A 16,634-nucleotide genomic window follows, 5' to 3' on the forward strand; every position below is an offset into this window, starting at 1 on the left:
GGTGGACCAACCGATCGACCAGCTGCAGCACCGATGTGCATTCTGACAGAAGCATTGCGCTGCTGTCAGATTACACGCAAGTCGGTGTATGCAGCGCTGCAAGACGGGATTTTCTCCTCTGCAGTGACAGATACGTTTGCCGAGGCATACGAGCTGAGGAGGAGGCGGCGTTCCTATGCTTTGGCAAGCACTTTGTATATATATATACAGTCATGTGAAAAAATTAGGACACCCTTTGAAAGCATGTGGTTTTTTGTAACATTTTTAATAAAAGGTTATTTCATCTCCGTTTCAACAATACAGAGAGATTAAAGTAATCCAACTAAACAAAGAAAACTGAAGAAAAGTCTTTTCAAGATCTTCTGTAAATGTCATTCTACAAAAATGCCTATTCTAACTGAGGAAAAAGATAGGACACCCTCACATGTATTCCCTCTTAAATTGGCTCAGATCTCACACAGGTATATCACACCAGGTGCACATAATTAGTAGATCGTTACTCTGCATGTTGAATGAGGCTTGCCCTATTTAAACCTCAGACATTTAGTTTGGTGTGCTCCTGACTGTTGAAGTGAGAGTGAGCACCATGGTGAGAGCAAAAGAGCTGTCAGAGGACTTCAGAAAAAAGATTGTAGCAGCCTATGAGTCTGGGAAGGGATTTAAAAAGATCTCAAAAGATTTTGAAATCAGCCATTCCACTGTCCGGAAGATAGTCTACAAGTGGAGGGCTTTCAAAACAACTGCCAACATGCCCAGGACTGGTCGCCCCAGCAAGTTCACCCCAAGAGCAGACCGCAAGATGCTAAAAGAGGTCTCCAAAAACCCTAAAGTGTCATCTCGAGAACTACAGCAGGCTCTGGCTACTGTTGATGTAGAAGTACATGCCTCTACAATCAGAAAGAGACTGTACAAGTTTAACTTGCATGGGAGGTGTGCAAGGAGGAAACCTTTGCTTTCCAAGAGAAACATCGAGGCCAGACTGACATTTGCCAGAGATAAAGTTGACAAAGACCAGGACTTCTGGAATAATGTTCTTTGGACAGATGAGTCCAAAATTGAATTATTTGGACACAACAGCAGAGGACATGTTTGGCGTAAACCAAACACAGCATTCCAAGAAAAGAACCTCATACCAACTGTGAAGCATGGAGGTGGAAGTGTCATGGTTTGGGGCTGCTTTGCTGCAGCAGGACCTGGTCAGCTCACCATCATAGAATCCACGATGAATTCTACTGTGTATCAGAAGGTGCTTGAAGAACATGTGAGACCATCAGTTAGAAAATTAAAGCTGAAGCGGAACTGGACCATGCAACATGACAATGACCCAAAACATACTAGTAAATCAACCAAAGATTGGCTGAAAAAGAAGAAATGGAGAGTCCTGGAATGGCCAAGTCAAAGTCCAGATTTGAATCCCATTGAGATGCTGTGGGGTGACTTGAAAAGGGCTGTACGTGCAAGAAACCCCTCAAACATCTCACAGCTGAAAAAGTTCTGCATTGAGGAGTGGGGTAAAATTTCCTCAGACCGATGTCGAAGACTGGTAGATGGCTACAAGAACCGTCTCACTGCAGTTATTTCAGCCAAAGGAGGTAACACTCGCTATTAGGGGCAAGGGTGTCCTATCTTTTTCCTCAGTTAGAATAGGCATTTTTGTAGAATGACATTTACAGAAGATCTTGAAAAGACTTTTCTTCAGTTTTCTTTGTTTAGTTGGATTACTTTAATCTCTCTGTATTGTTGAAACGGAGATGAAATAACCTTTTATTAAAAATGTTACAAAAAACCACATGCTTTCAAAGGGTGTCCTAATTTTTTCACATGACTGTGTATATATATATATATATATATATATATATATATATATATATATATAAAAAAATAAAATCCCGGCAATGATTTATTCATCCACATCGATTGATGCGAATGGAGAAATCTGGTTTGCCAGGGCATACGAGCTAAGTGGGTATGGATGTAGGGCGGAGCTCCTATGTCCTGGCAGACGCCTTTCCCCTCCATTTTTTTTTTTTGGCAGAGATTTTTTCATCCACATTGATCGATGCGAATGAAGAAATCTGTGCCGTTCATTTTTTTCTTTCAGCCCAGAGGCTGAACGGAAAAAAAAAATCTCATTACCTGTATGCTCAATATAAGGAGAATAGCAGAAACTCCTAATGCTGGCCATACATGTAATGATTGCGGAGACCCTCAAATGCCAGGGCAGTACAAACACCCCACAACTGACCCCATTTTGGAAAGAAGACACCCCAAGGTATTCGCTGAGGGGCATATTGAGTCCATGAAAGATTGAAATTTTTGTCCTAAGTTAGCGGAAAGTGAGACTTTGTGAGAAAAAAAAAAAAAAAAACAATTTCCGCTAACTTATGCAAAAAAAATTAAAAATTCTATGAACTTGCCAGGCCCCTCATTGGATACCTTGGGGTGTCTTCTTTCCAAAGTGGGGTCACATGTGGGGTATTTATACTGCCCTGGCTTTTTAGGGGCCCTAAAGCGTGAGAAGAAGTCTGGGATCCAAATGTCTAAAAATGCCCTCCTAAAAGGAATTTGGGCCCCTTTGCGCATCTAGGCTGCAAAAAAGTGTCACACATCTGGTATCGCCGTACTCAGGAGAAGTTGGGGAATGTGTTTTGGGGTGTCATTTTACATATACCCATGCTGGGTGAGAAAAATATCTTGGTCAAATGCCAACTTTGTATAAAAAAAATGGGAAAAGTTGTCTTTTGCCAAGATATTTTTCTCACCCAGCATGGGTATATGTAAAATGACACCCCAAAACACATTCCCCAACTTCTCCTGAGTACGGCGATACCAGATGTGTCACACTTTTTTGCTGCCAAGGTGGGCAAAGGGGCACATATTCCAAAGTGCACCTTTCGGATTTCACCGGTCATTTTTTACAGATTTTGATTGCAAAGTACTTCTCACACATATGGGCCCCTAGAATGCCAGGGCAGTATAACTACGCCACAAGTGACCCCATTTTGGAAAGAAGACACCCCAAGGTATTCCGTGAGGGGCATGGCGAGTTCCTAGAATTTTTTATTTTTTGTCGCAAGTTAGTGGAATATGAGACTTTGTAAGGAAAAAAAGAGAAAAAAAGAAAATCATTTTCCGCTAACTTGTGACAAAAAATAAAAAATTCTAGGAACTCGCCGTGCCCCTCACGGAATACCTTGGGGTGTCTTCTTTCCAAAATGGGGTCACTTGTGGCGTAGTTATACTGCCCTGGCAATTTAGGGGCCCAAATGTGTGAGAAGAACTTTGCAATCAAAATGTGTAAAAAATGACCGGTGAAATCCGAAAGGTGCACTTTGGAATATGTGCCCCTTTGCCCACCTTGGCAGCAAAAAAGTGTGACACATCTGGTATCGCCGTACTCAGGAGAAGTTGGGGAATGTGTTTTGGGGTGTCATTTTACATATACCCATGCTGGGTGAGAAAAATATCTTGGCAAAAGACAACTTTTCCCATTTTTTTTATACAAAGTTGGCATTTGACCAAGATATTTTTCTCACCCAGCATGGGTATATGTAAAATGACACCCCAAAACACATTCCCCAACTTCTCCTGAGTACGGCGATACCAGATGTGTCACACTTTTTTGCTGCCAAGGTGGGCAAAGGGGCACATATTCCAAAGTGCACCTTTTGGATTTCACCGGTCTTTTTTTACACATTTTGATTGCAAAGTTCTTCTCACACATTTGGGCCCCTAAATTGCCAGGGCAGTATAACTACGCCACAAGTGACCCCATTTTGGAAAGAAGACACCCCAAGGTATTCTGTGAGGGGCATGGCGAGTTCCTAGAATTTTTTATTTTTTGTCGCAAGTTAGTGGAATATGAGACTTTGTAAGAAAAAAATAAAAAATAAAAATCATCATCATTTTCCGCTAACTTGTGACAAAAAATAAAAGGTTCTATGAACTCACTATGCCCATCAGCGAATACCTTAGGGTGTCTTCTTTCCAAAATGGGGTCATTTGTGGGGGTTTTCTACTGTTTGGGCATTGTAGAACCTCAGGAATCATGACAGGTGCTCAGAAAGTCAGAGCTGCTTCAAAAAGCGGAAATTCACATTTTTGGCGAAAAATTTATATATGGATGTCTTTTTTTTTGCAAAATTTTACAGCTGAAAGTGAAAAATGTCATTTTTTTGCAAAAAAATCGTTACATTTTGATTAATAACAAAAAAAGTAAAAATGTCAGCAGCAATGAAATACCACCAAATGAAAGCTCTATTAGTGAGAAGAAAAGGAGGTAAAATTCATTTGGGTGGTAAGTTGCATGACCGAGCGATAAACGGTGAAAGTAGTGTAGTGCCGAAGTGTAAAAAGTGCTCTGGTCATGAAGGGGGTTTCACCTAGCGGGGCTGAAGTGGTTAAAGGGGTTGTTCCAGCATTTTATGTTAAATATAATTCAGCACGAGAAACAAATACTGTGTTACAAAAATGCTCCAGATATTCCCTTTACTTCATTACTATGGCACCCTTTGCTGTTCAGTCTGGATAGTAATTTGCACGTCCTCCTTCTGAGCTGGACAAGCATGGTCACACATGCTCAGTTCCATCCTTCAACCCCCAACAGATGTATCTAGTGTTAGACGCTGTGCTGCAGGGAGAGAGCTGCAGCGGAAAAGACATGTCCATTGGTCTGTGATAGGGAGAGTGCTGCAACACAAAGGATAAACTCCTGAGCGCACAATGAGAGAGCTGCAACAGTAGGAGCACACTCCCGGCACTGAGTCGCAGCAGAAAGGACACACCCCCTGTGCCATGATCGTAAGAGCTGCAGCAGAAAGGACACATCCCCTGTGCCACGATAGTAAGAGCTGCAGCAGTAAGGACACATCCCCTGTGCCACGATAGTAAGAGCTGCAGCAGTAAGGACACACACCCCTGAGCTCTGAAAGGGAGGGAGCTGCCAGCCTTTAGAGCAGGCATCCTCAAACTGCGGCCCTCCAGCTGTTGCAAAACTACAACTCCCAGCATGCCCGAACAGCCTACAGGTATCAGACTACAGCAGGGCATTGTGGGAGTTGTAGTTTTACAACAGCTGGAGGGCCGCCGTTTGAGGATGCCTGCTTTAGAGAATCTAGCAGAGCAATTAATGTGGAGATCTATGAGATACAGGGTTGGTTCCAGCTTTGTTAGAAATTAGTCACGTACTATATGAGGTCCGATTTCCATACCGATCACAGCACAATCTTACACCAGATCAGTACCCTCAGTGTCAGCATCAAAGTGACGCTCTTTGGGTTCACACTAGAGAAAACGATGCTGCCCTCTGTATATACAGGACATATGAAGACTTGCCCATCTGCTCTAATGCCACCAAGAGCTACGGTACAGCAAAAGTTACTGCTTTGACGGCCATTGTAACTTGCAGTGTAAAAGTAGACCATTCAAATTGTCCATACTGACCCATGTCCAGCAGGTGAGCATCATCACTGGACTATGGAGCAATGGAAGATGGTGGCCTGGGCTGAGGGGTCGCATTTTCATTTCCATCACGGCCAGGTGTGTGCCTCACTTACCTGGGGAAGAGATGGCACCGGGAAGCACTATGAAAAGAAGACAATCCGGTGGAGGCAGGGCGAGGCTCTGGGCAATCTTTGCTGGGAGACCTTGGGTCCTGGCATCATGTGGATGACACAGATATAACCACTGCACAGGCAAGTGCCCATCCTAATGGCAGGGGCCCGTCTCAGCAGGATAATAATCCGGGCCTACTGCTAAAATGGTCCAGGAATGGGCTGAGGAACATGAGCGTTTAAGATGACATGACCTCCAAATTCCCAGATCTCAAACCCATCGTCGTCTGTCAGATGTGCTGGGGGAAAAAAGTCCAATCCATGGAGGGTATAAAGCATGCATGGCCAACCTGCGGCTCTCCAGCTGTTGTAAAACTACAACTCCCACCATGCCCTGCTGTAGGCTAATAGCTGTAGGCAGTCTGGGCATGCTGGGAGTTGTAGTTTTGCAACAGCTGGAGAGCCTCAGGTTGGCCATCCCTGGTATAAAGCAACCTATCAAAATTTAAAGGATCTGCTGCAACATCTTGTAGAGGTGGCTTGTGGGGTCCAGGCCTCAATGAGTCAGCCATTTGGCAGCACAATATAAAGCCGTAGCATTAAAGGGGTATTCCCATCTGAGACAATGGGGGCATATCACTAGGATATGCCCCCATTGTCTGATAGGTGCGCGTCCCAGAGGCCTGAGCAGGGAAGCCAGCACTCAGCTATTTTGGTAGCCCTATAGAAATGAATGGAGGGTGGCTGCGCATGTGAAGTTCCAGATCGGAAAACCCCTTTAAGGGTCCATTCAGATGACCCTGTGCCCGTGCTGCAGACCACAAATTGCACCAGCTGTGTGTACCCGATTTGCAGATGTGGAACCATTGACATGAATGGGTTCGCAATCCGCAGGATACAGAAACAGAAGTGACATGAGGTGTGGAGACACGGAAGCGCTTCCAATCCGTGCTTCCTTTCCGCAATACGGGCACACAGCCCTTACGGTCGTCTGCATGGACCCTAAAATGAAAAAAAAAAGCCGCAACGTTGGCCACATCCATTCTACAAAGCGCAAAACAAATGGAAATGAGCTGCTCAACGTTTAAGTGTCGTATTTTCATTTTTATTAGTTTTCTTTTCATTTTTTTTTTTTGGTGGGGATAGCATACATGGTTTATTTGTACAATATTTAACAATCACTTTTTTACCAGGGCATTTCTATAGGTTCTCGCAAAACAAATGGGAAGGGAAAAAAACAAAAAGAAAAAAAATGAAAAAATTGCAATGATGAAGAAACAGTAGTGCAGCAACCTGTTCTGACCGATGCATTACGATTGCTTGCCGAGAGATCAGAGGTAACGGATTATCCTGTGGACTGAGAAACTGCATAAGATAACATAGTTGCTGGTTGAATTATCTGAGGTAAATGATTCTCGATCAGACGACGCTTTCCCTTTGCATCGTTCTGCGATGAAACCATAAATAACTCTCTGCATATTTATACCAAATGCACCCAGTACAAAAAAAGTCATTGAAAGTTTCCAAACAGAGACTGGAAAACATCAGTAAGTTGAAAAAACTCTTAGCAAAAAAAAAAAAAAAAAAAAACGGTAAAAAGAACATTGGCAGTTGATAGTATCGAGCTATTGTCACAGAGAGACGCGATTACAACACCTTCATTTACATTCAGTACATGTCTCAAGGCATTGGGAGAATGAAAACAGGCCACGGCTGGAGTATGAAATGTACCACGGCTTTATACGGATACTGACCCAGTCCAGGCTGCAGGCGGGAGACGCACTGTATGGTTTTCTATTGTATCAGATTGTCATTCATACTGGGAACCAGGGGGACAAATGCATTGAGTCACAAATACAGAGAACAGAGGTTCCTATACAACACAGATTCAAAATGGCCGCCCCCTGCTTCAAGGGATTGTCCACGATTAAAGGATCTTGCTATTTGTGTCCCTAGAATTAGCACCACGGTTGAACATAGGCGGTGTCTGGTACTGCCACTTATCCCATGGACTTGAGGTATGATACCAGACACGACCTAATAGCAAGAGTAGCGCCGTTTCTGGAATAAAAGCAGATCCGAAACAATGAGGTCGATTCGCGCATTTGATGCCAAAATTGGGACTGGATTCCAAACCTTCTTCATCCGATCCCACTTGAGATCTCAATCGGGGACTAATGCGGGCCCATTTTAGAATCTGTATTATTCCCCAATACAAACATACCAGGGTTCCTGTAAGACCACCCTGAGCATCTAATGCAGGGATGGCCAACCGTTGCAAAACTACAACTCCCAGCATGCCCAGACTGCCTACAGCAGGGCAAGGTGGGAGCTGTAGTTTTGCAACTGCTGGAGAGCTGCAGGTTGGCCATCCCTGATCTAATGTGTAGGGGATGGTGCTTCAAAACGGCGGAGGAGATGAGGATCGGGTAGTTAGATTTCAACACGTCTGATCCTTTTGGTTTTAGGGAGATAAGCCTCTGTCAGAGTCGGCAGCAGCTTTCTCCCTTCCCCGTATTGGCGGCTGAGCATGCATGTGGCGGGAATCCAGAGGGATAGCCGTCAGACCTCATGTCTACAGCATCACACTCCGAGCACCGGGACGCCCCCTGCGATATAACATTTAACTTTTCCATTTATTACAGGACCATCAGAAAACCCGTGACCGTCCTGCAATTCGTTAAAAAGGGAAACATCTTCCCAGCTTTAAATTGCAATTATTAATTTCTCGCCTACAAATTGTCTTTGTAATTACAACCACATGTATTATAGACGGAACCTAAACACAAAGAATAGAAGTATCCGCCAATAGGATGTATATAGTTCTACAGTGGGGGAGGGGGCTCCTCTGCAGCCCGCACCGTGCTATGACTGTCCCTATGGTTCCCAGCATCTGTGCGTCCCGCCCGGCAGCCTGGCCCGCAGCACTTAGTGTTAAAAAAAAAAGAAAGAAAAAAACATTTCCTGCATTATAATAGACTGAACGTAATACTTGATAATGGAGGTCTGTTGTAAAATCCAGAGAATAGGAGCAGAACATTGACTTTGGCATGCACAAATCTGTTCCAATGCAGCCGCCATCACGACGGTACTGCAGCCATTTTTTTTTTTTTTTTTTAAGATTTCAAGAATGAAGGGGGGGATGGGGCAGCCTGTCCGTAAGTCAGGAGAGTGTGAACCCCAGGAAGTGGAGAGGCGGTATCCTCCACTGAAATATATTGCATAATATTAAATGGCCGCAGACCATGTGATAGAGGCAAGGAAGGGAACCGGCCATCTGGAGGATCCCTTTAAATTAGGGCCTTATATCCTCACCACCGCCCCCTTCTGGTGGAGGTGGGGAATAGACAAAAGCCTGCCACAAACGCTATTGTGCTGAGCCGCCTTATAAACACTTAGAAGGGTATAGCCGCCTGCTGCAGCGCGAGAGCTTGTCAGGTGACCCCTCTCAGTCCTGCTGATTGGCTGAGAAGACTCATGGCGGACCCATACTCATTAACGTACGTGGCTAGGCTTTAACCCCTCCAAACCTGGTCTAGAATTACTAGGGCCTCCGTAATATGCCCAAATTTAGAAGGATCTCTTATCCCGGCAGGTTCACTTTAAATTGTTTTCCTCCACATTGAGACAGACTTTGGCACCTATTCCTATGTGTAACCAAAACCCCGCCATCTGCCATTATATACCATATACATATATATATATTTTTTATATCTGTTTTTTGCTAGTCTGTGCTACCCATATCTGTATTGGTTAAACCTGGAAACAGGAGTTGCATAATGTAAGGTTCTACATTTCACCAGTTTTCCCTGATATTTAATATAACTTTAACATAAGAAATCTGCAATGTCGAATCGGCGCCTGGGGAGGGGGAGGGGGGGGGGGGCGGGGAAATCGGGGATTCGACTGACGGACGACAGATTTCCCCTGCTGCTCTGACAAGATGGCACGGCGTGATTGCAATTTCTGAAAAGCATAAGTGAGGAATTCTGGGTCGTGAAAACTTCCTGAGGAGAACCGGAAACTGCCCCGCCGACCGCTCGCTGAACAGACATACAACATAAATAATAATTAAAATAAAATAAAAAAAATAAAAAAAAATAAAAGAGAAGAACTTGAGTGTTCCAGTGTTAAGAGCTTACAAAAAAAAATAAAAATAAACTTTTTGTTTAAAATAATAATAAAAAAAAAAAATCACATGCTTCTATTTTCAATAATTCCTCAGACACAGCAAACCTATAAAATACATTGGCAGGTAAAGATTTACCTACATAAGGTGGGGGGGAGGGCGTTAGATTTAAAAAAAGAAAAATCTATATATATAATTTTTTTTTCTAAAAAAAAAAACACCGTTAAGGAATGGTTATTTGCTGTGAACATTAACCTTTCCTAGCAGGTTGTGTATCCACGAGCCATGCGACAGAGAGAGAGGACAGGCAACCGATGGGTTAAACACCAAGCACGCTTTCCTTTCCTTTTAAATAACACGTCGAAATCGTGATACACTGATATATAGATATATATATATTTTTTTAAAACGGTTCAATTTATTATTAAAATTGCTTAGTGTTTTTTTTTTTCTTTTTTGCAAATGTATAATTTAAATTTTTAGAGACTGTGGAACTGAGGTATAGCTTGTTGAGGGAGGTTAAAGGATGCCTGGAAGCCTCTTTAAAATGTCCCACGTAAAAAAAAAATAAAAAAAAAAATTATAATTATATATATATTTTTTTTCTTTTTCGGTTTCTTTACATAGAACAGCAGCACAGGGAACATTCACAAGCTGTGTCATATTGGCATTACAATAGTCATCGATAGAAACACAACAGCAAATGCGATAAAAACAGTTACCCTTTTTTTTCTTCTTTTTTTTTTTAGATCCGAAAATGAAATGCTTTGATTTAAAAAAAAAAAATTCATATAATATATATACACATATGTGAATATGTGTGTATGTATATATATATATATATATATACACATATACATATATTTATACATATATATATTTATAGCAGTAGTTCACTCAAGGTTTCAGTCTCTTCTGACATTTACAAAACTGGTGTCAGCGGATTATCCAGAGAGGTCCGTGTTTCTTCATATTTTATTCATTCCTTTCATATTCAGTTTATTTATTTTTCGCAAAACCGCCACGTGGAATGAAATAAGTCTGGTGCGTCCTGTCTGAGGGATGTTGCGATAAAAGACCAACCCATTCGAAAAGAGGCAAAGTCAATTCCTTAGCTTATAGCAGCTCTGAGTTCTGTTGGTCAAGTGCAAGTATCATAGACTGGATTCCTTGGGGGGGAAGTCCACGTTGGTCACCATGGTGACCACTGTGACAATGTCCTCTGTCGTGATAATATTTGTAAGTCTATGCATCTGGATAATCCGCTCCTCTACACAGCCCGCCGATAACCGCGCTTCTGCGTCGTGATCCCAGCACTCCTCTATCGTTTCGCAGAGCATCGCCAGCCCCTAGAGAGAGGAAAATATTCAGGATCCTGGAGCAAAGGGATGTGCTCACACGCGGCTGGACCGCGGCCAGTCTCCTGGGGACACACGCGGCTGGACCGCGGCCAGTCTCCTGGGGACACACGCGGCTGGACCGCGGCCAGTCTCCTGGGGACACACGCGGCTGGACCGCGGCCAGTCTCCTGGGGACACACGCGGCTGGACCGCGGCCAGTCTCCTGGGGACACACGCGGCTGGACCGCGGCCAGTCTCCTGGGGACACACGCGGCTGGACCGCGGCCAGTCTCCTGGGGACACACGCGGCTGGACCGCGGCCAGTCTCCTGGGGACACACGCGACTGGACCGCGGCCAGTCTCCTGGGGACACACACACGCGGCTGGACCGCAGCCAGTCTCCTGGGGACACACACACGCGGCTGGACCGCAGCCAGTCTCCTGGGGACACACACACGCGGCTGGACCGCAGCCAGTCTCCTGGGGACACACACACGCGGCTGGACCGCAGCCAGTCTCCTGGGGACACACACACGCGGCTGGACCGCAGCCAGTCCTGGGGACACACACACACACGCGCGCGCCTGGACCGCAGCCAGTCCTGGACACACACACACGCGGCTGGACCGCAGCCAGTCCTGGGGAGACACACACACACGCACGCACACACACACACACACACGCACACGCACGCACGCACGCACGCACGGCTGGACCGCTGTCAGTCCTGGGGACACACACACACGCGCGCGGCTGGACCGCGGCCAGTCCTGGGGACACACACACACATGGGTGGACCGCGGCCAGTCCTGGGGACACACGCACACATGCGGCTGGACCGCGGCCAGTCCTGGGGACACACACACACATGCGGCTGGACCGCGGCCAGTCCTGGAGACACACACACGCGGCTGGACCGCGTCCAGTCCTGGGGACACACACACGCGGCTGGACCGCGGCCAGTCCTGGGGACACATGCACACATGGGTGGACCGCGGCCAGTCCTGGGGACACACACACACATGCGGCTGGACCGCGGCCAGTCCTGGAGACACACACACGCGGCTGGACCGCGGCCAGTCCTGGGGACACACACACGCGGCTGGACCGCGGCCAGTCCTGGGGACACATGCACACATGGGTGGACCGCGGCCAGTCCTGGGGACACACACACGCGGCTGGACCGCGGCCAGTCCTGGGGACACATGCACACATGGGTGGACCGCGGCCAGTCCTGGGGACACATGCACACATGGGTGGACCGCGGCCAGTCCTGGGGACACATGCACACATGGGTGGACTACTATCAGCCCAGCAGTGGGAAGAATGCGAGTACACACAGCTGGGCGTACTTACTGCATGCTTCTGCCAACATTCCCTTAAAATGGGTCTTTTCTTCTTATGTACAACCACCTCCTGCATATCCTCCAAAGACGGGTGCTGCCCAATCTCCTCTTCAAACGGTAACATGTACTCGTCCACAGGACCTACACAGAAATCACGCAATTAGTACATTTCCCACATAGGACCCTGAGATTATGGGGTCTTGTCTGTTTCCATTTAAATAAACTTTACCTAAGACTGGAAAACCAGTCTAATTAATAAAACGGTGCAAAAATTAGTTTCAATTTTTCACTATTTACAATATCTTTGTCACTGTCAGTGACTGAAAATACTCAAACCTAATACTTCTTGCAGCTGAAGGTTTGCTACAATTGTATCCAGTCTAGAGAATTCTCTGCGAGCTACATAGATTAGCCTCTGGATCAATATTCTCCATTCCAATTCAAAAACTGAGCTACACTTTTGCTACAATATACCAGTGCAGGTAACGGGTATCAGTATGGATACAGTAGAACAATTCACGAGCTGTCAGAAGAAAGAACAGAGATTGGGAAACCTGGACGTCGGGGACACCGTACTCACCATCAGACGCTGTGCAGCGCGACGCCAGCTCCCAAAGAACTAGGCCGAATGCATACATATCTATCCTCAAGAAGGCGTCTCTCTGGAAATTTATAGCGCCCTCTAGCACCTCTGGAGCCATATACCTCCTAGTGCCCACCTGCAAAACAGGTTTCATGCCAGGTTAATTTCCCTAGTACATGAAGCCAAGAACCAACCACATCCGTAAGTCTCCCGTATTGCAGACACTTACCTGGCCATGAGTATCGCCAGCTGATTTACCCGCTTCGAACTTTAATGCAAGGCCAAAGTCCGCTATACACGCCGTCAGGTTGTTTTTCAGGAGTATGTTTTTGCTCTTGATATCCCTTTAAGATGATAAATAGGGTTCAGTGATTAGAAGGAGACTGAGGACAAAGTGGAGACACAAGCGGGTGATGAAGATGCACGTACCTGTGGGCTATGGCGGGTTTATGGCCGTCTTTGAGACCTGGGATGTCTTCGTGGAGGTAAGCGAGACCCCTGGCCATCGTTTCGGCAATGTGGTACAGTTCATTCCAAGTGACCACATTTGCCTTCAGAAAGTCGGTGAGCGAACCCTTTGAGGGCAGAAAGTAGGCATAGTAGGATACTTGTTAAAGGGGTGGTCCAGTTTAGAAAAAAGTAAATAAAATTTTCATACACCCTATTATCAGTTAATGGGGGCGCCCTGTTCAGGATCCTCATCTCATTCTGGAGGACCTGTCCTGTGTTACACAGACATCCTTTTGCTATGAATGGGAATTGTGCAATGCATCATCTCCCCTGTGGAGGCGCTGCAGGAAAACTAAACACTTACTACCTGATCAATGGGCATCCAAGCTGGAAGCCACTGAGATCAGTGTCTTGCCAAGGGACCCTTCTAATAAGTAGGGATGCTCCAAAGTGGAGGACCCCTTTAATTCTAATAAATACGTGGAAGTCTTATTCATCATGATTGTTAAACTACGCTTTGTCTATGGCTCCTTCATTCCATCTCCTCCCTCAGACGTTGACAGAATATCCAATTCATATGCCTTTTAATGCTCATGGCAGATCCAAGTGAAGTCTAACGCAGGAGATCAAAACTATTTAGAGGAACGTACACGGCCTCTTTCAAAAGGAGAGTCTATAAAATGCACTTTGCAAATTTCAAATTGGAAATTTGGAGTTAATTTGGGGGGGGGGGGGGGGGGGGTGTCCTCTATTAGCTACAGCAGACAGAGTCATGATGGAGGACCCAATGCATGCACATCCCACTGATTTCAATAGGAACGGTGTTACTCTTCATTTCCCACGTGGTGACGCTGCAAGATATGCCATCAACTGTCAGGACCCCCAGCAGCGCTTGAAGAAAGGGCCACAATGCTAGGCAGTACGTACAGGGGGTCTTCAAGCTTTTCTTCCAACCCAGTGGCCATGTTCAGACGTCAATGACTGGAATACCCCTTTAAGGGGCAGCACCTTGACATGTCTACAGTTGGGCACGGGTAGTAGGAAAGTGAGCATTCAGCGTTGGCAGAGTCATCACTTACCTTCTCGTGGAACGCGGTTATTAGCCACAGATCTGTGTCCAGGTTGGTACCACGCTTCTCCGTGCCAATGAAATGCAGGATATTTTCATGCTTCATGCCGGGCAGGCTGTAAACCTCGTACTCGTTCTGCCAAGACAGCTTGTCCTGAACGGCGAAAGCAGGTTTTTTAGTAGGGCAACGCAATTATCCAAGAGAATCTGATATCTGGGTGCCTATGCAGACCCGTGTGTCTCCATGGTAACAGACTACAACCATATGAAGCTGCAGTCACACACCGTTACATAGCCTTCCCCATCATCTTACTAACATACATTTGATAGGTTCTGGACAGATGGACGGCTATAGGTCACACAGACGGATGCATGTTTGCAAAGGAGCTGCAGAGACGTTATTTCTCTTTGTAGATGCATTGGAAAAATTAGGTTTTAAAGGATTTAGAACTTTTGAAAATAACCCTATGTGACCCAGGGGTCAGCAAGATACGGGACTCCTTGCAAAACCACAACTTCCAGCATGCACAATTGTTCATCAGTAAAGGGAGCATATTGGGAGTTGTAGTTTTACAACAGTGACGTAGCCATCTGTGGTCACACAACTCCACTTTCCATGTGAATAGTACATAATTTGGGGAGGGGAAGAGATTTATGGACCCCCCCTCCACCCGTGCAGCCGTCTGACAGGTCAGGTGATGGAGAACAGCGGAGGTTAGAATGAAAAACATTTCCTAGAAAACCACCTTTTGTGTGTATTCTGAACAGAGATAACAAGCCTGAGCCGCTGGAATGAAGCGTCGAGTAGGAACACGCCGGGACATACCTGAATGGGGAATATCTTGACAGCCACCAGTTCGCTTAATAACTGCGCTTTCCACACGCAACCAAACCTTCCTCGAGCCTTCACCTCCAGCAACTGCAGAGGCCTCAACCCCAGCAGAGGAGAGGGCGGGGGAGGACCCGGATCCTGCAAGAGAGACCACCAGTTCAGTAACAGGCTGAGCGTTACGCCAACAAAGTCGGCGAGCCGCCAGTGATGGACATGCAGAACCTACGCGGCAAAGCACACAGTCTGCCCTGAGCGTCATCACTGGCCACACAGTGCAAGGTCACTTCCACCCAAAATGCAACCCCCCCCAAGAACGCAACAAAAATCCTAATGAAACATTTGGTAGATGTACGTAACTTGAATGCGGGGGGGGGGAATCAAATTTAATATGGCCTTGCTGCAATGGCCGCTCTCACATGTGACCTCAGCCAGCTTTCCCAGACTCCTGAATGACTTATCTGCCTAGTAAGTCCAGGGTTCTGTCTCTGCACATACAGATGTGTCCACCCAGAGCTTTTTGCAAATTTCCTTAAGGACTCCAGTTTGTCTTAGAAATTTAAAGGGCATCTGTCCTCAGTTTTGTACCTATGAAACTGGCTGACCTGTGCGCTTGTCCCATGTTCATTGCTGAGAAAAAGTATGTTTTATTATATGCAAGTGAGCCTCTAGGAGCAACGAGGGCGTTACCATTACACCCAGAGGCTCTGCTCTCACTGCAACTGTCACGCCCATTGCACTTTCATTGACAGGGCCAGGTGTGATGATGTTTTCACTGCCTGGTCCTATCACTCCAAGTGCAGAGAGAGCAGAGCCTCTAGGAGTAATGGTAACGCCCCTGTTGCTCCTAGAGGCTCACTTGCATATAATAAAACATACTTTTTCTCAGCAATGAGAACATGGGACCAACACAGATGTCTTCAGCTGCCAAGCGCACAGGTCAGCCAGTGTCATAAGTACAAAACTGCTGACAGATGCCCTTTAATAGGTTAGTGCAAAATGCACCAGGCTGCAATGCAAATCACAACCACTAGGTGGCCACATGTCCTAGAATCAAAGCATTTCCAAAGCTGATCGTCTTGCATCACCCATCCGGAGATACGCGGAGCCAAGAGGGAAGGTAAGAAAGGACACATCTGTAAACATACACTGCCATCCCAAACTGACTATTATAATGGTGGCTATATTGGGTGTTGCCCAAAAAATAAACCATTTAAAAGGGCTTATTTGGCCATTTTAACAACTCAGTGACTCGTATTTACTGTTCATTTTAGGTGGAAGTGGACTTAAAGAGCTCATCACATTTTGAAAATGTACATAATCCATGCTGTCACCA

The 16,634-nt window shown here is 45.8% G+C and overlaps 1 protein-coding gene across 2 annotated transcripts in view; it reads right to left on the bottom strand.

The window, feature by feature from the left end:
• Window positions 1-6,635: 6,635 nt before the first annotated feature.
• Window positions 6,636-16,634, bottom strand: part of ACVR2A (activin A receptor type 2A) — a 54,265-nt gene continuing 44,266 nt past the window's right edge. For both annotated transcript variants that reach the window (XM_044303020.1, XM_044303018.1), the window contains 7 exons: window positions 15,296-15,439; window positions 14,480-14,623; window positions 13,380-13,525; window positions 13,180-13,294; window positions 12,948-13,086; window positions 12,378-12,508; window positions 6,636-11,030 (listed from right to left, as the gene is read on the bottom strand). In XM_044303020.1, the coding sequence (XP_044158955.1) occupies window positions 10,836-11,030; window positions 12,378-12,508; window positions 12,948-13,086; window positions 13,180-13,294; window positions 13,380-13,525; window positions 14,480-14,623; window positions 15,296-15,439 (1,014 nt within the window). In that variant the 3' untranslated portion in view covers window positions 6,636-10,835. The remainder of the gene's footprint in view (window positions 11,031-12,377; window positions 12,509-12,947; window positions 13,087-13,179; window positions 13,295-13,379; window positions 13,526-14,479; window positions 14,624-15,295; window positions 15,440-16,634) is intronic.

This window comes from Bufo gargarizans, chromosome 8 (assembly GCF_014858855.1).
Source record: "Bufo gargarizans isolate SCDJY-AF-19 chromosome 8, ASM1485885v1, whole genome shotgun sequence".
In the NCBI taxonomy this organism is placed as follows: Eukaryota; Metazoa; Chordata; class Amphibia; order Anura; family Bufonidae; genus Bufo; species Bufo gargarizans.